This window comes from Xiphophorus couchianus, chromosome 3 (genome assembly GCF_001444195.1).
Source record: "Xiphophorus couchianus chromosome 3, X_couchianus-1.0, whole genome shotgun sequence".
In the NCBI taxonomy this organism is placed as follows: Eukaryota; Metazoa; Chordata; class Actinopteri; order Cyprinodontiformes; family Poeciliidae; genus Xiphophorus; species Xiphophorus couchianus.
Window position 1 is genome coordinate 9788663 of NC_040230.1, and position 25567 is coordinate 9814229.

At 37.0% G+C, this 25567-nt stretch overlaps 1 protein-coding gene across 3 annotated transcripts in view; it reads right to left on the reverse strand.

Moving 5' to 3' along the window:
* Positions 1 to 14950: 14950 nt before the first annotated feature.
* Positions 14951 to 25567, reverse strand: part of slc9a1a (solute carrier family 9 member A1a) — a 28598-nt gene continuing 17981 nt past the window's right edge. For 2 of the 3 annotated variants that reach the window (XM_028012083.1, XM_028012082.1), the window contains 10 exons: positions 24981 to 25198; positions 24611 to 24804; positions 22857 to 22946; positions 21156 to 21226; positions 20375 to 20551; positions 19005 to 19137; positions 18642 to 18743; positions 17998 to 18076; positions 17034 to 17090; positions 14951 to 15605 (listed from right to left, as the gene is read on the reverse strand). In XM_028012083.1, the coding sequence (XP_027867884.1) occupies positions 15340 to 15605; positions 17034 to 17090; positions 17998 to 18076; positions 18642 to 18743; positions 19005 to 19137; positions 20375 to 20551; positions 21156 to 21226; positions 22857 to 22946; positions 24611 to 24804; positions 24981 to 25198 (1387 nt within the window). In that variant the 3' untranslated portion in view covers positions 14951 to 15339. The remainder of the gene's footprint in view (positions 15606 to 17033; positions 17091 to 17997; positions 18077 to 18641; positions 18744 to 19004; positions 19138 to 20374; positions 20552 to 21155; positions 21227 to 22856; positions 22947 to 24610; positions 24805 to 24980; positions 25199 to 25567) is intronic. The other variant, XM_028012084.1, reaches the window with a different exon arrangement.

Genomic DNA, 25567 nt, shown 5'->3' on the forward strand with positions numbered 1-25567 from the left:
AGACAGACAACTGTGATGCACCAGCGCCAGTAGGCAAGGCAGGTGAAGTGTCTTCCCCTGAGACAGAGAAGGTTTCAACTGACAACCCACTAGTTACAAGCTGAATCCCTTCTTTCTGAGTCACTGTCACCACTTTACTACTCTAACAGTCATTTTTGAAAGCCAGAGGATCACCCATGTACAGTATAACATTCAAACACTATCCAGAGCAATTCTAGATAAGACACTGTGCAGCCCCATTTTTTCAGATGATTTTTCCTCATTTCATTTGGAAATCAAGGTCTCAAAGTCTGGAGGAGGACTGGAGTGACAGAACCCAAGTTTCCAGAAGTACCATGACCTGGTTTAATGATCATGATATCATGCTGCCTGATTTGTAAGCTGGGTATTGTTGAGCGAACAAAATAGAGAAGCTGAAGGCACTATCAAGGTGATCAGGGCCTCCCTAATACCTCAGCACTGTTGCAGGCTTATCATCTCGATGCCTCTCTGCATTGTGGCAGCAATTCATGTAAAAGGAACCAAAACCAAGTATTGTGCACATATGCTGTGCAAGAAAATTGGAATATACAGTTTACATTATAGAATTCTAACATGAGTGCAATCTTTTGCTTCTCTAGCCACCTCTGAATAGAACCCCTAACAGAACCAATATGACTGAGTGACATCCTGCTGGTAGATATTTGCATAACCATATTTCTTTGCAGTATATTACAGGTACAATATAGGGAACTAACACTCAGTGGTCATAGAGATTTCAAGGAAAATAATAGGAAATGACAGTCCTACATTGTCAGTAGGAAACATGCAATCCCAACAGCCATTACCCAGAGCATGTAGAGGGCAAAATACAATTTATTACATTTTTAAACCCAAACGGAATCTGGAATGCTGCAAGAAATGGATCAAGGCCTGCAGCCGACCTCATATCCAGTTGAATAAAACTATGATCGACAGCAATTACCCCATGTTCGTCTGCACAAAGGTAACTGGTAGTAAATATCGGGTTTTTTATCATAAGGATAAATAAAAAAATCAATAAGTGAAGGTAGTTATCCTTGATTTTATGTGTGTAAATTCCATGGTAGCTCTATGGCAGCATGGAAACACCTGCTGCAGTAACTGTGGTACTTACATTTAAGCAGCTTTTTGATACAGTTTATTTTTAAGCATTTTCCTGAAGGTAGATTTTCACAATTCTGTAAGTCATTACTCACCTGTTTTGTACATGCAACATGTTCCCCCGACACAGCTTTCACGCTCACATCCAATGAGACTTTGTGCCCATCATTCTTTCTCTGGATGCTAAAGACTTGAGTTTTAACGTTGTTTGCTGCAAATAACCTTATAGAACTGTTGTAGCAGAATTTTCTTGCCTGTCATCTTTTCCTCAATGTTAGCTGGTAAAGCAAAAGTGACTCAAAAAATGTCGGGTTCCACTACCCCTGCCAATATAACAATATTTAGCCTACATTATGTTTGTCGAATGTTTGCTCTACTTCCGCATGGGGGCGGAGCCGGTATAACGTCAACGGGAGACATGACACTTAACGCAAATGTCCACCTTCCAGTCCGGTAGGGGGAGTATATGCATCTTAAGTTTGTTTGCCATTGGCCAATAATGTACAAAAGAAGAATAACTTGACGCGTGTTTGGGAAACATAGTGGACATTTACTGATTAAGGAAAGCATACACAATTTAAAAAATAGAGTATGCACATAAAAAATAGAATTTGCACCTTAAAGTTGCTTGCGATCCGCCATAATAAAAAGGAAGATGCACGCTTGGTATAACAAGTCACACAATATCGATCAAAACTATATAAGTTAGACAGTAAAAGACCATTATTTTTTTAGATTTTTGCCTGAAATCGTCTTTTTTTTTTTTGAAGTCTATTGTTACTTTTATTTTTGAAAAACTCAAACTCTGCGCAGCTGTTTCGGCCCCTGATTAAAATCGTAATATCAGTGCGTCAGTATGAGCAGCGACAAAAACGACATCCCAGTCATGAGATGAAACACTTACCTGGAATATCAAGACGTCTTCCAAATAATAATAAAAAAAACCCTTATCTCAATAAAACACTGTTAGAGCACGAAGAAAGCGAAAAGTCCAAGACTGTAACGTTGCTGAACCGGATGTGACCCGACATCACCTAATTTGCAGCACCTGTTCCCCTTAGAGAAATTTACAGTTAAATCCTTCAGATTCAATCGGATTCCCAATTATAGCTATTGTTCTTTATATATGTTGATATTGGTTGAATAGGTTTGTTTCATAAACCAATTCTAATTCTTGTGTTTTTTTATAGTCTTATATCGTCTACATTTAACAGAAAAACGTACCTCCTTCGCCTCTTTACATTCCATTGCTGTTCCTGCTACAAGCTTTCAGTGTGTTTTAATTAGATTCTGCGATATACCACATTTATAAAGTAGCACATCATTTTAGTACCCTCCATCCCCCTTTCCTGCAAGTAAGAATCTGAAAAGTGTGGCATGCATTTGTATTCGGCGTTCTTCATACCTTTCTTTACAATCAAAAATAAACATTAATTGAAAAAAAAAAGGCTACAGAAAGCCAGCCTAGTTAGTGTAATTTCAATAAGGTATAAAACACTTTGAAGTCTGCAGCGGCTTGTTAGAGAACATTAGAAACCAAATAGCATCACAAACGTAAAGGAAGATATAGTACCGATTATTTGGTAAACCTTTGGTGAAAAAGAAAGCAGTTTTAAATAGTGTTTTAAAGGTCACAGCAAACATGCTGAAGGAGGTGTTCTAGCCAAATGAGACCAAAATTCAGGCAAGAAACAGGGACAGAGGAGATGGTGAAAGTTCAGGATAAACCTGGATGGAATCCTGAAAAAATGAACAGGACACAGGTTCTGATCTGCCCATGCTGTTTAACTTATGCTTAAACAGATGAATTTGGCACTTTTGGACATGTGTAAATTTACCTAGGAATGAGCCAGACAGGTGGAGGTTCAAATTGATCTTCCTGATATCTTGCCTGAATGCTTTTTATTTTTCCACAGTGTTACATAAGGAGTCTGTGTACTGTTAACCTTAAAACAAGGGTGCCTCAGTGGTTTTTTCCATGTTGTGTATATTAATTACATTTAATTAAAGTTAACATTCAGATGATGCATTCTAAGAAAATACAAATTATATGAGCTCATAGATGTGGAGCTGAAATAATTATACTGATTTCCAACTTCTCAGTGCACAATAAAATAATTTCATCTGCTGGTTCTGTAGCTGTAGGTCTCGTTACATAGCCTTTATTTGCAGATTTAAATAGTTCAGGCATGAGTGAGAACCTAAAATAATCAGTATGACTAAGCATCAACTGAGTTTACATTTTATCTCTGCAGTTTGCATACCAACATCTCCATCAATAAACCAGCATCTGCTGCTGAGGAGCATGTAGTGCGTTTAAAAGACCATGTAGTTTGTGCTAGGGCTCCTGTCCAGTTTTATCGTTTAAACTCAAATTTAGGAAAGCTCAGATTGAGCACTATGAATCATGATATTGAATGGTTTGAGCAGCCCACAATGTTTATGCCAAAGAGTACAACAGAATTAGAAATCTGCGTGTGTTTAAATCATATTTGTGTTAGGAGAACAGAGAGGGGACTGTAAACATAGTGTTTTCTCACTAATAAATAAGATAGATGGGCAGATAAATTGTCCATTAGCAAACCGCCTGCACAGCAGTATTGCTGTAATGCCTCTAAAAGCAGCAAGCTTTCGGGCACATCAAGGCTTTTTTTATTTTCCTTGAACTGAACATGAATTCCATATCCTTCATCTAACCCCTGGAAGCCACCCAACGTCTTAATAATTACAGCATGTAATGTACACTGTCAGTGTCACTGATGGCCATGGGATTGTCTAAGATGCATGAGGAATGTTTTGTGACCCAAGCGAACAGATTTTTCCACATTTTAACTTGATCATTTTTAAAACAATCCCTTTCTGGTTAAAAATCAAATATAAGAGATCTTAGCATATTCTATATATAAAAAAAAAGCTCAAGTGAAATGCTCTGACTAACATCTAACGAGGCAAAAAACTCCTCTGGCATTTTCTTTCTCCCTTTTTGTCACAGTCAGGTATCTATCTTAGTCTGAGCTAACTTTAAGGCAATTTGTATTCCATTTGACTCCGTGTTTTCACTGTTGAGCCATTGTTCAGCGCAGCCCATCAGTGAGTCAGTCTGCTGGGTGTCTGTAATTTAGAGAACAGAAGAGGATAAAGAAGGCAGAATTGTTGAATTAGTCTTTTTAGTTTCAGATCTGACAGAGTTTCCCCTGAGAGGAGATACATCTATGAAGCATTTAGCAAGCTTCATCAGTGAGAAAAGGACAGTCTGTATTCAGAGAAAGGCACTTTGCGCTGGCTCCAATTCTGAGAAGAACTGGCCCTGAATTCATTTAAAATGTTCATAATTTCTCCAGAAAGAGGCATTCTGCAGTTTACAAGCAGATCATGTAGGCATTCAGGATTTTAGGAAAACTGAGCAAAAGGTACAAAAACAAGTTTCATATTTCTACCCGCTCCTTTAAACATGTAGATATAGTTTATTACTGTTCTTTTGTTTAAAATTTAATTTCTTTGTATATAATGTTGTTTATTCTTTTATTTCACTAAGTTCAATAAAGTCAAAGTCAAATCATCATTGCCCCTCTTGTTAAACCACAAATTACGTGTGATTATCCTTTTTTGTTGTTGTTGCAGCATGTCATGTCACATGCAGTGACATGACATGTCCAGTTACCATGGGTAATGTGGACAATTGCCCAGGTTTTCATTGTAAGGGTCCAAATGAGCACAAGTGAAGAAAAACAGTCTATTTATCAGTCAGCTGCACCCTAAATTAGATTTGCAGGTGGTGTCAATGTGTTGGTGTCCTGTGTTCAGTAGGTTCATTGTGTTTGCTGCTGACATCAGAAGGACCAGGTTGTGTGACTGGGACTGCACAGCTTTCCCACAGCCAAGAAGATTTCCTCGATTCTGACTGGTTTTGTGGAGGCATGGCTGTTTGTGCATCAATCAAACTGAGTTCACATGATGTGAAATACAAGTGAACCTTTAACCTCTCTGCTTTTAGAAAAAGGTGTACCTCACGCCATTTCTGTGGATGTATCACTGAGGCTGCCACTAATAGAAATAGGTAGAACTGACAGGAAAACATTGTCAGCCTTTTCCAGTTTAGAGACTGATTGCTACTCATGAACTGCAGGATTAACACAGCTTCAGGTATTGCAGGAATGAGTCCTACCCTTAAGGAAGCCTTAAGAGAAGTTGTAGGGGCTAAATTTGTCTCATTCTTGAATTGCAATCAGGGAAAACAACAATCAGTCCAAGGGCCACAAATTGCCCCCGGGGCCACACTTTGGCTATTCCTAAGGTAGATGCTATTTGTGTGTTCTTGCGATTCAGGGGAAGGCCGGGGTATCCTCAGAAAATGCACAGATATCAAAAAATAGAGACCACAAAAATACTAATCAGTGAAACACAGATAAATGCAATTCTATGTGTTCCGCCTTTGCTTAATAGACACATCAAATTGGGGTTTCTCAAAATGCCAGGTTATACATGAGTCCACTTATTGCTCTTGCATGGAGCTTCGCTGGCCATTGACAGCCTAGTTTATCACAAGGATGGATGAGGCAGGGAATACAGTGTCACTGCTACCAACAGACCAGGGTGAGACCAAAGCATGGATGCTTTCTCACTAAAACATAAATGGTTTGCACACATAAATGTCCCTCACAAAACCCCTTTCTCATCCACCTCACATTTACTCTGACGGCATTTTTTGCTTCTGCTGCTAAAATGCCATTTACTGTGATGGCAGACTGCACTCACACACACACACACCCATACAGAACGCATCCTTGTCAGCTCATTGCTCAACATGCCGGCACCCTGATTTTTCATGTACGAAAATCATTTTGGCAGAAAGCACAGTGAGCAAAATCTGGCGCTGCAATGTGATAATGTTTTCAAGCAGTTAATAAGGATGCATCCCTCAACTGTGCTTTGTTATCAGAGCAACTCATGGTTTATCAGTTCAGAGTTATTCACACAGACATAATGCATCAGGGGACCAGGGGCTGTCACTGTGCACCCTCTCTACTGAGTGTGTTTTTCCATTTACAGTCACTGACAGTCAGAACGTGTAAAGTTACCATAATGCCGCTCAGTTGGTCCTTTATGCCTGAAACAGCGGACTATCTCTAAAACATTTCCTACAAATTTTACGGTGTCCTGTAAGACCCTGTTGTTCTACTCTTGTCTTCAAACATTCAATCCTTTTTTCCAACTCACCCTGATGTTTTATTCAACAACCAAGAAGCCGATGGAAAAGTCCATCTCTGTGTTCTGCTCATTGTAATACATCAAACAACAGGCTGAGATGCATTGGCCTGTTCCCGTGTGTCCAGATCAATAATGTCACAATGCCTACCAGTTGTTTCTTGAAGGACTGTTGCAAAATGTTTCCTGACACTTAAAGGTGTGGCCTTGCAGGATGTTGGAAGTAAAGCAAGAGGATGAAGAGATCAATTATGGACTGTGGCGCAAAACCTGATACAGGATTATAAAAATATGCAGAAATGTGCAAAGGTTAGGGCTGGATGATACAGCTGAAAAGCTTATCACAATATAAATGTTTCATATCAGTCAATATTGATAATTGTTGATATTAATAAATATTGATTATTTTTTATTCATTTTAAATATCTGCTACACTGTCAAAATAGTGGGATGACCTTTCTTGTTTTATCCATAGTTTTCATTCTACACCATTTAAAAAAATAATTTTTAAACAGTCATGAGGGACGTTGGCAAAATCTGAAACTGCTGCTGTGCAAGTTACTCAGGAGATTGTTGCTTGGTAACCAACGAGTGAGTTAGCTGATGCCACCAATCCAGCTTAGCTAGCCATGAAAGGTTGAGTGGCTAAAGTCTTTCCTCTGCCTACATGTCATTAAACGTCAGACATTTTTTGTCATATTATCATCAACAATATTTCCTTAAGAATTTCTGAATGTCAATCAAAGTTGTTCACTCATTTTCAATGCACTGCAGGCAGTTGTTAGATTCCTGTTTATTTATTAGCTAAGCCACTGAACTATGTTCTATTTAGTTCTGCGAACTAAATAGAAATGCCTCTAAACCAAATGGTTTAGTCCGTTTTCTACCAATGCATAAAGACACACAAAACAAACAAGGAGCTAATTTAAATGTCATTTGATTTGACAAGAAATACACATAAAATAAGAAATACACATAAGCTAAAGTGCTTATGTGTAAATATCTTAAAGTTTAAACTGTAAACTTTAAGATATTTTAAAAAACTGAAAAAATGATTTTGAAATAAAAAATTCCAGCACCTTGGAAACAAACTGTTAAGAAAACTGGGGTGACTTCAAGCTTCTGTGCACCTTTGTAGAGAATACTATGCACGTATGCACCGCACAAAAACTTTAATCCTTTTAAAGTCATAAGAAATTATTTTACTCTTGTAAATTTTGGAATCAAATAAATATTCAGTTTATCTGTGTTATGGTAGATAAGCAACTGATATAAGTAAATATTCTGCAGTTTAAAAAATGGGAGTTTTAAGGAATGGTTAGATGCTGGTGCTTTAAAGTTTTCTTTGAACAGAATTGTCTGAGATTGATTAAATCAATAAATTTAGATGAAAGCACTGCCAGATTTCTCAGATTTTCTAATGATGTTCTTTTATGTGCATTACTCCTTTAAGCTGAGGGAGAGGCCACTGAACAGAAGTAAACATGACCTGAACAGTGAGCTCACCTTTGACACATTCCTCAAGTTTCAATTATCTGTTCCTTTTTTCTTTTTTTTATAGAAATCTAACTCCAAACTGCTGTTTACTCTCAGTCCTGCTGCAACTTTTCTTCAGACCACATTCATAATCAAAACCATCCTTATTGTGCAACCAAATATTTTCAAAGCACATCTTCTGAAGCTGAAAATCAGAACACTCGCTTGCAAGGCACATCAGCCAAAGTGCTGGAGGTTTTTAAAGCCAGAACACAACAATTAGCCATACAGTAAGACGAGGTATATGAGCCATGTAAATGAGAGGGAAGGCAATAGCAAACACGCCATTAAACTGATGGAATGAGGCCAAAGAAAGGCTGGATCTCCTTCCCAGCTCACCAGTTAAACCTGCCACAACACGTTCCACATATAAAATGATCCCTCTGTGAGATTAAAGGCGAAAATTGGAGAAGTTTGTGCAGCTGAAGCAGATGGTGGTTTTTATGGTTGCATAGTGCCATCTGCTGGCATTTTAATGTATTTCAAACACCGGTGTGGATTACACTGGCATTTACTCTTCACAAGCAATTCAAGTCAAAAAATACTTTATCAGCTAGTCTATCGTGTGTCTTAGATTTATATTTGCAATTTAAAGTTTCTCTTACAATTTTATTATTACTTTTATGTAATTAGAGTTTTAAATGTGTTTGCTAAAGTACTTTGTGTTACCATGTGAATAAATTGTGCTTTTTAAACTTCAAGATTATTAAGCAGAGATGTTGATTTTTGGATACCTTGAAAATGTGGAAGCACCAATAAACTCTTCCTATATTTAAGGGTAATTAGGAGTGCATTGTTATTTAAAAAAAAATGCAAGTTAGACATCCAAAGAATGATGTGAAAGAATAAAAAAATAGTTAACCCCACATGAATCCCACATTTGACAAAATTACACGTGATTTCATATAAATCAGATAAGGACGCAGGTCAAACCATTTTGAGAGCGCTCAGTTTTTTGAAGATAGCTGTAATTTTCACCCTAATATTCAAGTTAGGGCTCCATTTCTTCTCCACAGCATTTCAGATTATGCATAATTAATCCACATAACCCCATTTAACAAAAAGTTGAAGTTATCAATTTAAGAACAGTAAATTATTATTCTCTGTAATGTTACACTCTTTAAAAGCTGCTGCTTTATAAATAAAACACATGACACGTTTGAGTCATCACAAATATTCCATCAAGAGACACAAGTTTGTTATAAAGTTAAACTTTAATGTATAATATATGACATACTTTGCAGGGCCGTTGTTAGTTGTAGTGGTCATTACAATGAATAGATGAGAGATGCTCACAAGAAAGTGCACACATTAAATAGTCTGACTCTGATTTACACATCAAATATTGAATTTCCAATAATATTGTTTCTTTATGTACAACATATTCCTATTCATATAGATATGTAATAAAAAATATCTATTCAATACAATATTTCAATTAAACAGCAGATAATAAAAATGTAAGGCATGAAGAGAAAGAAAATGTGACTAAAATGTAAATCTAACTCACGCTGACATCAAGTTATAACATAATTGTTAAGATTTTACATCCCAGCTTCTTTAAAGTCAGCACATCCTGTAATAAGGCCCATCATAAAGTACATTCCTTTGCCACTAATGTGTCGCCTGATGCACAATGTTTACCCTAAATTAAAGCCTTTTATTGCTGTCCCCAACAGCAGTGTTTCTAGATCAAGGGTTAGTAAAGTGCTCTGCATTGTGTAAAAGAGTACTGTACAGAATCAGATATGGAAAAATGCAGAAAGTCCAAGTAAACATGGAAAGAATATAATCCCTGGATGGTGAAGTAATGACAGTACAGACATTGTTATGATGATGACATACAAGAGTGGATTACACAGTGAATCCCATCAGTTATAACTGCAGTAATAATCTGTAATGTGAATCAAAAAGTTGTTGATTGAATGCATGTGGCTCATGGTGATGAAATGCTTTCAAGCAGAAAAATTATGAAAAAGGTTTTCAACACCAAGTTTACTCTCTTTGAAAGTGGCGTTACTGCAGAGTAATGCAGGTTACATCACTCTGTATCTTTAAAACCTGGAGGAAAAAGGTCAAATAAGTGATGCAGAGCTTTGAAAAAGTTTAGGCCCTTTGGTCACACCTAAATGTTTCAGGTCATCGAACCAATCCTTAAATTAGAAAAAAAGTAATCAAAAGCAAAATACAGCTTTTCAAAGTTAATATCACTTAATGAGTAGAAGCTATCTAAACCAACAAGGCCCTGTGTGAAGACATAACTGATCTCTTGCTAAGTCAGAAATTATTCGTGATTAACCATAATTTTTTTAGGATCTAAGCTGGAAAGGGTTGCAAAAGCATTTTAAAGCCTTTCTGACTCCACTAAACCCCAGAACGAGACATGATCAACAAATGGAGAGACTGGCCTCCCAGAAGTACAACCAGAACGCATTTACCCATCAGTCAGAGCTGATGATTCAACAATAAGAAACACGCTGGACAAAAATAGCATCCAATATGAAACCATGGATGAAAAAACAAATAAACTAACAAGTCTGTCTCATAATTACTAAAATATTGCTTAACAATGGCTCAAGTCTTTGTGATCGAAAAGATTTTTGTAATAATATTTTGGGGACAAGCAGGACAAAAGTGAATTTTTTTGGAAGGTGCAGATCACATTACATCTGGCATTAAATTAACAGCATTTCACAAAAAGAACATCGTCAAACATGGTGGTGATGATCTGGGCTGCTTTGCTAGTTGTCTGGACATGAACTTCAGACTTTTAGTTCAAGCGCTGGTGGAACAACGATCTACAGCAAACTAGGCCGTCTGCTTATCGATGGCTCAATTTTTCTTTTTTTGCTGGAAGAGGTTTAGTCCATGTCCAGACTTAAATCTGATTGAGATGTTGTGCCGTGATCTTAAACAGTTGAAAGCTTCCTGGTTGAAAACTCTTCAACGTGGAGGCAGTGGATTGGGCTAAAATTCCTTCACAGTGATGCAAAAGACTAATTGCCAGGTTTTTTCTCACTAGTTGGTTTAGACAGATGTTTCTCTTCAATCATTTAACTACTATTTCAAAACTGCATTTTGTACTCACTCAAGTTAGAAAAAATATTTTTCTGACAAAAAAGCATGAACAAATTTGTTTTCCACAGCATGGGATACAAAAGTATAATAATGAGTTAACAAATCTCCACAAAAGGTCACACGCAGAGAGTGACCTTGACTTAAAGACAGTTATTGCTTAGACTGTGGGTCTGATTGTACTCACTTTACCCAAGAAAGCAGTTTATCTTTAGGAAAATTGTGATTCAGCAAAAAATTCAAACAGTGAGCTGAGTTGATCTTTTTTTTTTCACCACTCTCTTTTTAAAACAAAGTTTAAAGTTCACTGTTCAAGTAAACGTACAATGACAGAGTCACAGTAAACGTGAAGCTTCTTGTACATGAAATTAATGCATTGCACACGTATTTATAAAAGCAGAAAACGTTGACATCACATGGTGAAAAACAAATGGTTTCTAATGAAGCACTTGAACGTGTAAAACATGATGAGCATGAAGGCAGACGCATAAGCAAGAACAGAGAAGCTCAGGTTAATGCTGGTGTTGCTTTGCCATTCAGGCAGAGATGACGAATGCAACAAGTTGAAACAATTCGCCACAGTAGAAGAACATCCAGTGTTTACATCAACAACAGGAAGCGATCATATCATAGAGAAGCAGACACAGATTGTTTACCTTTAGTTTAACCAAAGCAAGAAGTTATACTGCTTATGAACACAGTCAAATATACTCTAATACAGGCTTTATGGCTTCAGAATAAAGGAGTTTTGCACCAAACATAACTCTGTAAAATATCTGAGAATGTTTGCCTAAAATATGCATTTGGTATGAAAAAGAAAAGTATGAAAATATTGTTCCTTTCTTTTTTGTTTAAAACAAAAGTCTTTGGAATCATTGAAATTAATCATGAACATTTCATTTTATAAATGGAATCTAAACATACAAGCTTTAGTTCCCTCCCATTTAATAATATAACCCCAAAATTCCTCAACTTTAATTCAAACAGCTGAACATACTGATAAGCATATGCAATATATTCCGTATATAGATGTGCAATATGTCTTGCAAGACTGCTAAACATGAACAAAAAGAAACTCAGCAGAAAGGTTCAAAGATGAATAAAGAGATTTTGAGAGGCTGTAAAGTTCAGGAGCTTGTTACATTTAAAAACAGCAATAAATTCAGTTCTGCCTGAAAAGCCCCCTAAGGTACAAGATCAAAGCATGTTAATTTGTTTTAAACCATACAGGATTTGTTGTCGTTTCTGTATATTTTCCGATAATTGTCACTCTCCCATTTTTATTGTAATGACCTAAATTAGTTGAGTTTGCACAGGGATGATTTCATAACAAAATATATCAAGATTATATTACAGCGTCATCGCAAATTTGCTCAGTGCAACAACGTACAGAGTTCCCACCAATTTATAGTGCTATAATATCCACAGCAAGCTGAAGTAAAGCTGAGGAGCACATTAATTATACAAACAAGAGTCTTCAGATTTTCTCTTAGCAAATGAAGGGTTTCTGGATTACAAACCAGGAAAGATTCGGTTATCACAAACACCTCAAAAAACAAACAAACTGTCTGATTCACGAAGCCTGTGTGATGTAAATTTTGCTCTCCTCTAGGATCTGCTAAAACTCTCAGCAGACATCCATGTATGGGTCAGATTAAGAGGCAGACTTCCACCTTGGGTGTATTTGTGTCAGAAGAACAAAGAATGGCTGCTTCAACTGACTGGGTTTACAACTTTGTGTTCTGCAGCCACAGCTTCATTTTCCTCCTCCCCCACAATGATTACAATCTGAAACAAAACTTTGAGAAAAAAAATCCCTACCAGCTATTAAATTAATTAATCTGACACCATACATTTTTTTTGAAGGAACATTGTAAACATGCAGGACAGAACAATGCCATTTTCCTCTTTTACATTTAAAGTCTGTTAATGATCCACATTTCTTGTGGTTGTTTTTACGTAAGCATCAGAACATTAATGCTATAGGACATTAAAACAAAATATATTACTCTGGCATTTCCCCACAGATGATTGAAAGCAGAAATCTGTGACTCAAAATCATTGTTAAAGTCAAAATAGTCAGCACCCTTCATCCACTGAACTCGATGACAAACGTTCAGGGTGACATCAAATGTATTATTTCAACCAGAAAAAGGAGCAAACAGAGGTAAATTATGATCTTACACAACTATCACTGGAAATCTTTCTCCAGTTTAAATGCAAACTTTGGTCAATAACTTAAATTTCTTCCCCTATATTGGGTGAAATCCTTGTGGAAAGAAATACCAAATCTTTCTTATACCAGTTGTTGTCTCATGAAGTTGGGGAAAAAAATATCTATATTTTTAATTTAATTTAGTCTTAGCTTTAGTGCCATATTACATATAATTCATAAAGTATAAATAACAGGAAAGTGAAAACATTGTGAGGGTACCACAATAAATAAGATTTTAATGTTTTTGTCCTGCGACAGACTGGCGACCTGTCCAGGGTGTACCCCGCCTCCCGCCTGGAACGTAGCTGGAGATAGGCACCAGCAACCCTCCCGACCCCATTAGGGACAAGGGTGCACGGAAAATGGATGGATGGATGGATGTTTTTGTCAAGTAAAAATGTATACATTTTATTAATAATTTGTATTTCTTTCCATCTTTACACTAGTAATATAGCATAAACCAGAAATAAGTTTTATAATTAGCACAAGGACTATAAAAACAAAATGAATTCAGTTGTTTGATATTTAGGTTTTTTAAGTTTAAAGAGCACAATTATGTTCTCCAACAAACTGATGTTATATAAAAATGTAAACTAACAGTTGGAAAACCTTATTAAATATTGTAAAATTATGTGGAAATTTGACATTTCTGTTTCTGTACAGGTAAACAACAATGATGTTTATAGTTAGGTTAACATGATTTGAGTTTTATCAAACAGGATTAGCTGATAAATAAGTTAATAGCTAGACTGTGCAAAAGTTCATGTGAATTTATTTTATCATTCACTGTTTTCTATAATGCCCAAGTTTGATTTTTAACTTCACCTTTAGCAATATTTTTGCATGAGTAGAGAAGCTAAACCACTTTTAAAGGGTATAGAAAGAGGATATTAATCACTGTATTTTAAACATCTATCCTGCATAGATTTAAATTTTTTCCAATGACATGCAGACAGTCAGTGATTCAGAAGGTTATAACACATGAATAGATGGCTGTACAAACTGAAAACAACAACAACAAAAAAAACATTTAAAATATGTGATATTAGAAACTGGTTGCTACTGGGCACTTGGCTATTAAAGTATGAGGGGAAAAAATTGCTTTAACAACTTTTAACCAGACCTTAAACAGGTTCTTATAACTGAGGTAAATATTTGTAGATAAAAGTTATTTTATGTACGATGTACCATGTTAGCTCAGAATGGTACCAAAATCTTCTCCAACTTCCAGACAAACTCAGTTCCTAAGGAAAACCGTGGTGGCGTAGGGGATAAGCGCGACCCATGTTTGGAGGCCTTGAGTCCTCGACGCGGCTGTCGCGGGTTCGACTCCCGGACCCAACAATATTTGCCGCATGTCTTCCCCCCCCTCCTACCCCCTTTCCTGTCAACCTACTTTCATATAAGGGACACCAGAGCCCACAAAAGACCCCCTGGAGGGGTAAAAAAAACAAACAAAAAAAAAACTCACCAACCTCCTGCGATAAAGAGGGTCCCATATAATTAACGCCGTAGTCGTAGAAAAAGGCTGCAGTCTTTACAGATGTATCGTTCTTTAACTCAGTGTCCTGCAGATTAAACACACGTCCAGCTTCGAATCCACACACTGCAATATGATTTCAAACAGTTAATGGTGAAATAAAAAAAAAAAAGATATGTCATTTTAAATAAGGCAAAGAAAATAATATTCTAGTGAAAAAAGGCCAAACGTCTCAAACAGCTACATCTGTGTTTGAATACAGCAGACAGATTGATGGTGAAAACTAAAATCTAAAGTGCAAAGCTTGACAAGGAAAGTGAAAAATTTACATTTATTTTTACTGATTATGTTCAGGACAAGAGGCCCTGAATGTCTCACTGAACTTAACATTAATGACATAAGATAAAAATAACATTTTCTGACACTAAAACAGTCCAAAGCTTTGGTAATGCATAGTTCTTTCCTGAACATCTCAGATCATCAGTCATGAAATCCGACTTCTCCCAGATTTTAGTTGCATCAGTAAATTTCTACTGCTGTCAACAAAATAAAGAGCAATGACAATAATAAGGTAATGGCTCTTTTTCCCCTCAGGCTTGTTCTCTTGCTATTTATTACTAGTTCTTCCAGCATTTGCATTTTTGTTTTTTGTTATTTTGAGAAAATTCCAACCGGAGCAGCAACTCTTCTCTAAGAGATCTGCATCTTATGTTGGTATGGGCTCATCCTCATCCTCATCCGCACTGGGGCCCGGGTCGCTCAGGCACCTTAACAGTTTCTGATGATCTCTATCGTCATCTTTCCCACCAGTCTTGTAAGCTCTGCTTGAACTTGAAGGAAGGCTCATCGTCAAGCCTTGGTCATGTCCGACCTCATCCAACAGCCTGACGGAGTCTGGAGACTGTGGAGATGCCAGGTCAATCTGGATGCTGGGCACGCCTTTTGCACCTGGCTTTACATAAGCCTGTGAATCTGCAGGCAAAACAATAACATTACTAGGCTATCAGCAATATTAGGGTTTTGAAACCGATTACATACAGTTTTATTATTCAATTGGCATGCATGAGCCTAGACCAGGATTGGGCAATCCTGGTCCCCGGGGGCCAGTGTCCTGCAACTCTTAGATGTCTCCCTGGTCCAACACACTTGAATCCAACAGCTGAATCACCTCCTAAGTGCAGTCAGGTTCTCCAGAGTCCTGCTAATGACCTCATTATTTGACTCAGGTGTGTTGAAGTAGAGATACATCTAAAAGTTGCAGGAGACCGGCCCTCGAGGCCTGGAGTTGTCCACCCCTGGCCTAGACAGTTGAGACCAGATGTTTAACATACAGTGTATAAAAATACCAGTCATGTTTTTCTCACTCCAACATTAAATTAGACTAAACCTTTCCGACTTTAGAGCTGTTATAATTACCAAATTATTTCAATTTGATAAATGCCAGATAATTTTTACACCTGTGAATGCATTGTAAGGCAACGCTGTGTGACATCAGAAATACACCAAAAGAAGAATCAGTCAGTTCACAAGAGGATTTTGCCTAATGACCACAGTTGCATTTGGTGGATAAATTATGAAACCTTCAAATGTAAGAGCAGGAGTCAGAAAACTGCAGGAAGAACTAGTGCACTTCACAAAAAAAGATGTCATCACAAGGAAAGAGCATTATGTGGAAATATTGAAGCAACTGAGGCAATGTTCTGTAGTGACCCACAAAAAAAGCCCTGATCTCAGCTACAAATACAAATTGCGGGAGCTGAAAAGGTGTGCAAGTTAGGCAGTCTACATCACTTCTGACATGAAAAATGGGCCAAAATTCTAATCCAAGTAATACAGTTACAGTTTCAAAGGCAATTCTACCAAATGCAATTCTACCAAATGCCTATGAAAGGTATGTCAACCTTACCTTTCAATTTAAAGAATGCTAATAAAATAATAATTAAAAAAACACAAAAATCTCTCTCAATACTAAGGTATTTATCAAATAAAAATATTGTTGGTAACCTTTGCTTAACTAAAACAGGTTATGTGAAGTTAGAACAGAAAAGTCTGGGTGTCTTTTCATACAATGTAATGTTAACATCTGGTTTTAGCGGTAATGTGCAAAGGGAGAAAAATATGAACTACATGTAGAGGTCATAACGTCACTCGTCTAATTAGACACTTTTGCAGTTCAGCAAATGCTGAGCACAGCAGTTTTCAATTAGAAATAAACACATGCTGCTATTATTCTACTATGTTTAAGCTTATAGAGACGCTGCTGAAGCTCCTCATACACAACATGCTGATAATTAGAGCCTACCTGCATATCTTAATTAATAATGAAGAAATAAAAGCATGCAGATTAGAGTTGCTGTTGGCACATCTGTCCTTCAGAGGACTAGGCTTTACTCTACATACCTGCTGACTGTTTGTTTCCTTTTTTCTGCTGAGGAGGTATGAAATCAGTATTTCTGCCTAAAATGAAACCAAACTCTGGTTTAAATGCCGGCTCGCAAATACAAACATGTTTCCATCAGAGGAGTCGGGAAGGGGAGGGACATTAGAACAGTTTATAGAACATACAGTGGTGTGAGAAAGTATTTGGCCCCTTCCTGGTTTTCCTTTGTTAAGTTTGTCACACTTCTGTGTTTGAGAGTATCAAACACATTTAAATATTAGCCAGTCACAAATAAACATAAAATACAGTTTTCAGGGTTTCTGCAGGTTTTGTCAACTCAAATTTAAGACCATTTAAGATACATTTTGTACAGAATGAATGCATCATTACATGGATTGGCACTGCAGTAAGTGTGACCTGATTCTTTGAATGTTGGTGTGGGGTCTTTTGTGAACTCTTTCCTACTTTATTTCATATATTTCTTTGTATCTTGCCATGATGTCAAACTTTTGAGGATCCTTTGGTGTACTTCACTTTGTCAGAAAGGTCCTATTTAAGTGATGTTTTGATTGAGAACAGGTGTGGCAGTTATCAGGCCTGGATGAGGCTATAGAGAGTGAAATCAGGTGTGATAGTCCATAGGCAAGTTCTATTTTAACAAGGGAGGGGGCAGAAGGCAATCACTTTTTCACACAGGGCCAGGTAGGTTTGGATTTTTCCTTCCTTAATAGTCAACGCCTCCATTAAAAAAAACTGCATTTTATGTTTAGCTGTGTTGTCTTTGACTAATATCTTAATTAGTTTGATGTTCTGAAACACTAAAGCATGAAAAGCATTCAATTACTGAACAATACATACATAAAATATATCTGGTCCGTCTGGGTTCTATTACAGGGGAAAAGTTTGTCTTGGATTTTAAGTGAGATCAGACAGTAAGAGGTTAAATCCATTACAGTTTTGTGTTTAGTTGATGCATATATTTACCTGAAGCCATTCTGGTTCTGCTCATAGTTGGGGAGCCTTGAGCATGAGGCACAGTCAGGTAGTTGGTCATCTCTTTTATCTGAAAAGACAGAAAATAACTCAATTTTGCAAGAATATTTAAGTCATAAACAGCTGCATCAGTATTGCACAAAGCTTACATAGGACAGCAATGAGAAAATAGCATTCTGGCTCACTCAGTTTCCAGGGAAATTAATCACAGCTCACAGTGTTCACTGCGTCACCATTGACTCAATCAGTATCTTTATTAAACAGAATTGAATTTGATGTTTTGCTTTATGGGAGCCTACAGAAATCCTCCCCATCCTCAGTGACTTCTAGCACATTTAATTTATCCTAAAAAGGAGTCAATTTCCTTTTGCAATTACAAGCTGACGAAACGGAAGAAAATGTATGACTGCTCATCTGAGAGAATAAATTAATGCCTCTTTGAGTCAGAAAAAAAAATCAATTTGGTAAACCCAGAATTGACTCTAATTAAATAATAAATCATGCTTTTGGCTGCATCAGTTTAATTCTTCATGGCTGCTCTCAGATTGACACTGTATATTTTCAGTAATGCTTAATTTACTTTAAGCTCATTGACAGATGGCATTAGATGATTTATGAGATGAAGTTTTACATACTTTCCAGTCCAGCTCCATCATCCTCCTCTTTTTTAAGATTAAGTCATCAAATCCCTCCTCATCAGGATCAACCACCAGAGTGTGCCTGTTGTAGGATTGCAACTGAGAAACAAAAAGCATAAAAGGTTCTGCATGACTAACACGGGAACACTGCATACATACATATATATATATGCAGTTGTTCAGGTCATCTACATTGTTGGTTCTGCCATTTCTTATCTTCCTCTTGTAAACACTCGATAGATTGTGGCTAGAGAGAATAACTATATATATTCTATATATAAATAACTCTGAAGTGAGTGGTACGTTTGAAACTAGTTATATAGTCGTATTTTTGTGTAAACAAGTAATCATGACAGTTACCCTCTGTCGTGTCCTCTGAAGGTTGGTCCTGAGGATTTGTCTGATCTCTTCCTCTCGACCTTTGGTCAGCTGTGGAAGGGCCCTTTCTGCAGGTCGAGCAGAAGGAGGAGACTGGATCTTGGGCTGAATGTTCCTAACAGGGAAAAACAATGAGAAATGTTGTTTTTTTGACTGGTGCAAAAATAGCTGATCATCATGTTTGCGTTTGTTCGTCATATTCGTAACTAACTGAGCAGAGATGATCAGTACAGAACAAGGAGAAATCTGCCTCATGTTCACACATATTAAGGATGCAAAAAATTATGATTGACCATTTCTGCAGAATTACTAATGAAAGAACATCTTTAAAACAATTCTATTACCCAGAATTGTTTTTTACCCAGTCATCCTTTCTATATGAAGTTGGACTTTTGTTAAAAATTGTGCTTAAAAGGGGGTAAATCTGAGCAACAAAAGTAATCCCTCTTCATTATCTCTTTACCTCCAAAACAAGGTGCAACCACACAAGCTAAAACTGTTTCAAAGAAAATAATTTTTGTTCAGAAATGTTGAAACATAAAAGCATTTCTTTCATATTTAAAATTTGTCAACATAGACAGGAAAATGCTTTTATTAGCAAAGGTCAAATCTTACCTGACCTTAACATTTGTAACTTTTGTAGGTCTGAATTAATTAATGAGATTAATCGTGATTACTGAAAAAATGGTCATCTAATTTAGTGATCTTTTAATTTTTAAAAGATCACCAAATATGCAGACACAGGAATGCTATTTGCTGAAAATACTATGTAGTCAGAGCAGTAGTTAAGCCAAAACTGTAAAGAAATATACATTTAGCATTTAAGATAAAAAAAAGAAAAAAAAAAGTCTGTAAATATGTTCTATCCACAACTCCTCAAGTGGCAGTTTTATCTCCACTCACTTCAAATTCTATAGAAAAAATACCTGTAATTACTATCCAATTATTAATCAGTTTATCCCAAAATTAATCACCAGATTTGCCCTACACTGTACTGATAAGTCAAGACGAATAGGCTGAGCATTTCACATTATTTAAAGTATTTGTTTTTAGCTGCAGATGCATTCTTTGCTTCAAATGATCAAGTGTACATGAAAGGAATGCTATGTTATTGCATTTTAGGCAATAAAATGTTTGCTTTCTTATTTCTAATATAAAAAGGCTAAAGAAGTAAAATGAAAAATCTGCAGAATGTGACAATTTCTTTTATCTGATTAATCCATTCCTAATTACAATAATCAATAAAATAACTGATTTCAAAAATAATCGTGAGTTGCAGCCCTAAACCTTTGCTGAAGAATTTATCACTCCATTCAGCGCTAATTTAAGTAAATACAGTCTGTAGTACTCACTGCATGGAAACAGTGGAAGGGAAGGAAGAGTTGAGCTTAGATCCCCCTCCGCTCTCCACCATCCGAATAGCGTGCTTCATCTCCAGTTTGTGATAAAAGGCAATGAGCTGTGGTTCTTTGCAGCGATCGCCTGCGATCAGTATCTTCTTCACATATTTCTTGTTAAAGCGGTTCAGCCTGAGAGGAGAATGGCAGTGATGAATAAACAACAACAAAAAGGAAAAAAGACATTGAGGTCATTCTTGTCAAAGAGTTATCCTTCTCTAGGATGAAAATACTAAAATCCTACCAAACTTTTAGATGCATAGTTTTTATGTTTCCTCACATTCACTTTTAGTGAAGTACCTGTACAAACTTTTCCAAAATGTACATTTCCACATTCGGTGGAAAAGGACAAATCCAGTGGAAAAGGTTTACTTTCAATGTCAAGCATAAATTCAAGATCATGTTTTCCAGTCATGATCCGTATCTCATCACAAAAGGTGAGGGTTGGAATGTAAACAGAAAGCTTTTTTTGTCACAGCCCTTTCTTCATCGCAACAAACCAAAGCAGCGGCCACCTTGTTGGCCCTAATAATCCATCTATACAATTCCTGACAATAGGAGCAGTCAGTGGAAAGCAACAAAACTTTCAGGTTTTTCTTTTTGAAAATAATTTGGAAGGGAAATTTGTAAGCAAAAAGGACCACATCACTCTCAGGTTTTTTAAACTACTGTACATAGTAAATATAATAGCAATATATATTCAAGGTACAGTCTTTGCTCCAGTTAAAATACATACTTGTTTTTCCAGTGGTGATGTCCATAGTGTCCACAGATATCCTCAATCCCAGTCAGCAGGTGGTCAAGGAACTAAAAGCAGATGTGAAAAAAGAAAGAAAACTGATCAGACTACCTCCCCATCTTTAATAGGGATGATTTGTGTGTGCTGCAAATGATTCTAAGCACAGTCAAAGTATGATATGGAAACATTTGTCTTTTGCCATTTCTTTGAGAGAATGTGTTGTAAGTAACCATTCACATTTTATTTAGCTGCTTCTTGTAGTTCTTGGATCAGCACTGTTGCCTTCACTAACAGTACAAATATCTGGGCATATCAGTTTTAACATCCGCAGTCAGCGGGCTTTAAAATAAAATCTAGAAGAGGAAGTGAACAGCAGCAGCCACTGCCAGGTGATTGATTGGAGCAGCTTTATTAACAGGAGAGGGATTCCTGCTTACACAATCAGAGAAATGTAAGAACTGATTTGTTGTTTAGACTGCAGCCGACCCATAGATTGGCCCGATACTCTGACTAAGCCTGGAGATGACAGTTTGACAGCTGGTGTTGCTATAGTAACAAGTCATTAAGTAGAACCACTGTATACACTTGTGCTTTGGCTGAGGAAAATGATAAATATACAGACTGCACCATGCCGTGGGGGTGAAGAGTCATCTGTAAAAGTGTTGCCACTCCACAACTAAGAGATCGATGCACTTTTATAATTCTAGCACCAAACTGGCCTTGTTTAGAACAATTACTCGACTTTCTGAGTATTTCCTCAAAAGTGCAGTTAAAGAATCAGATTGGATATTATGTTCAACGTACCACAACAAAATACATCCTACCTCCATGATAAACATGTTTGAAAAACATGCATCATGCTTGAGAACACATGCACTAGTAGCTCACATCATTTACTGTAAAAATAAGAGTAAATAAAGACTAGTCAGAAGTCTGGGTGGCAGTCTGTTTAGATCCTTTTCCACACTGTGCAATGTGCAACTCTGGCCTTCCTCTAATCTCTGCTGTTTTACATTGAAGGAGCCATTAGAACCGTCTGCTCCTCTTGCCTCGAGCAGTGGTGACTCATCACCGAGCCCCTAGAGCAGTGGTGCCCAAAGTCGGTCCTCGAGGGCCGGCATCCTGCATGTTTTAGTTCTCTCCCTGGTTTAACGCACCTGAATCCAACGATGGCTTGATAGAAGGCCTAAGAAGAACACTGACATGCTGAAAAGGTTGTTACTACCACCAGGGAGAGAACTAAAACATGCAGGATGCCGGCCCTCGAGGACCGACTTTGGGCACCCCTGCCCTAGAGAGTATGTGTGTGTGTGTGCTGTGGGTGTCCAGACTTGTGTAGTTATGTTGCAACCTCAAAAACATTCAGTACTGAAGACTTAAACAAAATGCTTAAACAAAGCGCTAAGCACAGAGACACTAATGGAACAGAATGAGGCAAGAAAATCAATAATTGCTAAAAATTTCTGAAATGGTTTTCAATGAACAGACATGGAGTACTGCTATACAGCCACTGGGTGGAGGCAAGGCTCAACATTTGATTGAGTAAATTACATCAAGCTTCTTGAAAGAGCTGATTAAAGTGTCAGTTTGGTCCATCTATGGATGCCTCTGAATGTGTACTTGAAAGTGGAAACAGAACATGCTCTAGTCATTCAAATGAAAACACACTGAGAAGAGCTGGCTCTTCATAGGCCGTACCCGGGTATGGATCTCCTCATTAATGGAGCGCTTCGCCTCATGTTTTTTCTTCACTGCCAGGAGCTCCACCAGGGGTTTAATAGTCATACCCTTGAAGGGGGTGAGAAGAACAAAGCATTATTCACATGAAACCCCTCCTAATCTTTTGCAATGACGGAAATAGACTGTTATCATCAAGTGCTTTTGAATTGTGATAACTTTATCTCTCCAGTATTTTTATTATCTGTTTTGGCATTAAAGTAATGTAATACATAACACATTACTTTAATGCCTTTAATGCCACTTTGATGCTTTCCAATTTGTAAATCAGGGTGCAGATAAATAAAGTAGAAATGCACAGAGAAATTGGATGGTGAATATAACCTATTGATTTTACTTGGGTTGTAAAATAAAAATTGGATCTTTTTCCGATCTGTGAGAAGCCTTTACTTAAAAGCAAAAAAAAAAGAAAAAAACACTATGATGTGGAAGACTGGAAACTCTGAGGTTTCAGAGCAACCCTGGGTTCAGCACCAATGTAGCTGCTGCTCATATAATACATAGTGAATGTTGTTGTATAAAAGGACTTCTGATAGCACCTGTAATGGTTTGTGAATAAGTACCTTTATTGTTTAAATGCAAATTAGAGATAATTGCATAGTTATTTTCTTGTGTTGCCAATAGTAGTCAGCACCTGAACAATTAGCAAATCCCACTAGTTTCTTGACTTGCAATCAGAACAACTCAGTGGTGGTGAAACCAACCACTTTATATGATGCTGCTTCTTCTGACAATTAAAAAACTGTTATTGACAGGTAAATCTGTCAATTGTAGTTAAATAATAACTTAAGAGTTGTTCAACACTGACTTACTTTTCTCACTCACAAACAACATAACATCATCTCTGGTCCTAATAGAAACAGTGACTATTCATATAAAGAAGGAACAAGCACGTAAAGAAGTATCCTGATGTTGGGCGACTTCCAGAGCACAAACAGAAGCCATGCCAATTCTAAATCTCATTAATATGGAGGAAAAGATGCATCTTTTTGTGTCTTTGTTCCTGTCTGCAACTATAGGCTTGACTGTTTGCTTCTCTTACTTAAAGAGATTAAACCAGGTGTCTGCCTTACTCCAGTGGCATGAAGTGGATGACAGCACATTGCAGCTTTTTCATAATGACAGTCTACATCAAAACCTGTATGCAAAGTAACTTGTATTTCCCTCATTTTATAATGATTACGAAAATCAGAGGAATGACTACTGTAGTAAGACAGAAAAGTGATTCGGACTCTATAAACAAACAAAATGGTTTATTATAAAAACACTAAACAGATAAGCTGATCAGCAAGGGCAAAGATTTAAAATGTTACTGGTTTTAATCTGGGGGGAAAAAATAAAACCGGTGAACCCAAAAAATAAAATTAAAAAAAACATTTCAGCTAATTTAAATAACGTCTCAAACTTTCACATCCTCGTCCGTAATTTCACAGTATAAATGTCAGAAAATACACATTTAGCTGTGAACTCCAGGTAGGGAGGACATGAGGCCACTGGTGCAGGGGAAAAATTCAAAGTAGATGAATAAATGCAAATGTGCTGTGCCAAAAGTTCTTTTGCAAACCAAAATGTTTGCTGATCACTGATGCAGGTGATGCAGGAAAGTGATTATCTGGCAACACGAGAAATAATTAAAAAGGGGAAATAAAAAACAGTTTGAACAGTTTCTTTAAAGTTAATGTGGGCTTATAGAAAAATCGCTTCAGTATATTCACCTGAACAAAGACAGTGAAGAAAATAACAGTGATGATGGCAGTCAGGAAGATCTTCTTGTGATCTGTGTGCAGAAGGAAGCCCAGAGAAAAAGCAATGGCACCTCGCAGTCCACCATAGGCTATAATGAACTGATCTTTGGTGGTCAGCTTGACGATCCGGAAATTGTTAATTACAAACGTAAGACCCACCACGCCTGAAAAAAAGATGAAAAAAGAAGATGAATTAAAATAATGTTTCATCATTTTACTGACTTTATACACCCAATGCACATCAAAAAGCCTCCTTTCCTGTTGGAAAAATCTGCAAGGAAATCCTCACTGTTGAAGTTTCTTTTTAAGAAAAAAAGAAAAAAGAGATTTGGGATCTGACCTATGACTCGTGCAACCAGACACAGGATGAGAGTCGCTGTGATGAAGATCCAGTCCCAGTGGTGTTCTCCGTCCACTGTGGCCACACCCAGAAAGATGAAGATCAACGTCTCACTGACGCTGCTCCACATTTTGAGAAAGTACTTGATAGTGGTGTGGGACTTGTGGGATATATTAGCTTCTACATAGGGTCGCATCACTGCTCCACATGCTATTAACCTGGAGAAAGAAAAAAAGTGGAAATCTTGTGTAAACAAAAGTTTTAAAAAATTGGCTGGATGCATATATATTGCTAAACGTTTTCTTTAAAAGGCGAGACAGTGCTGCAATTACAAAGCTTGAATTTCACAAGACAGATTACTTTGAAATAGTATCTCAACAACTTCTATCACCATCTTAAAACGGGTAACAAATCACTGCGTACCGCAGGAGGTGATTAAATGCCACCTCGGAAAATATGGAGGTGTTCATAAAACCAGCCATGATCTATGCAGAAGTAGATAAACAGAAAAAACTATTTAAATATCGGGTAAAATAAATAGCCTTATAAGAAGGCAAAGTATGACTGAAATACTACTGCAATTGAAA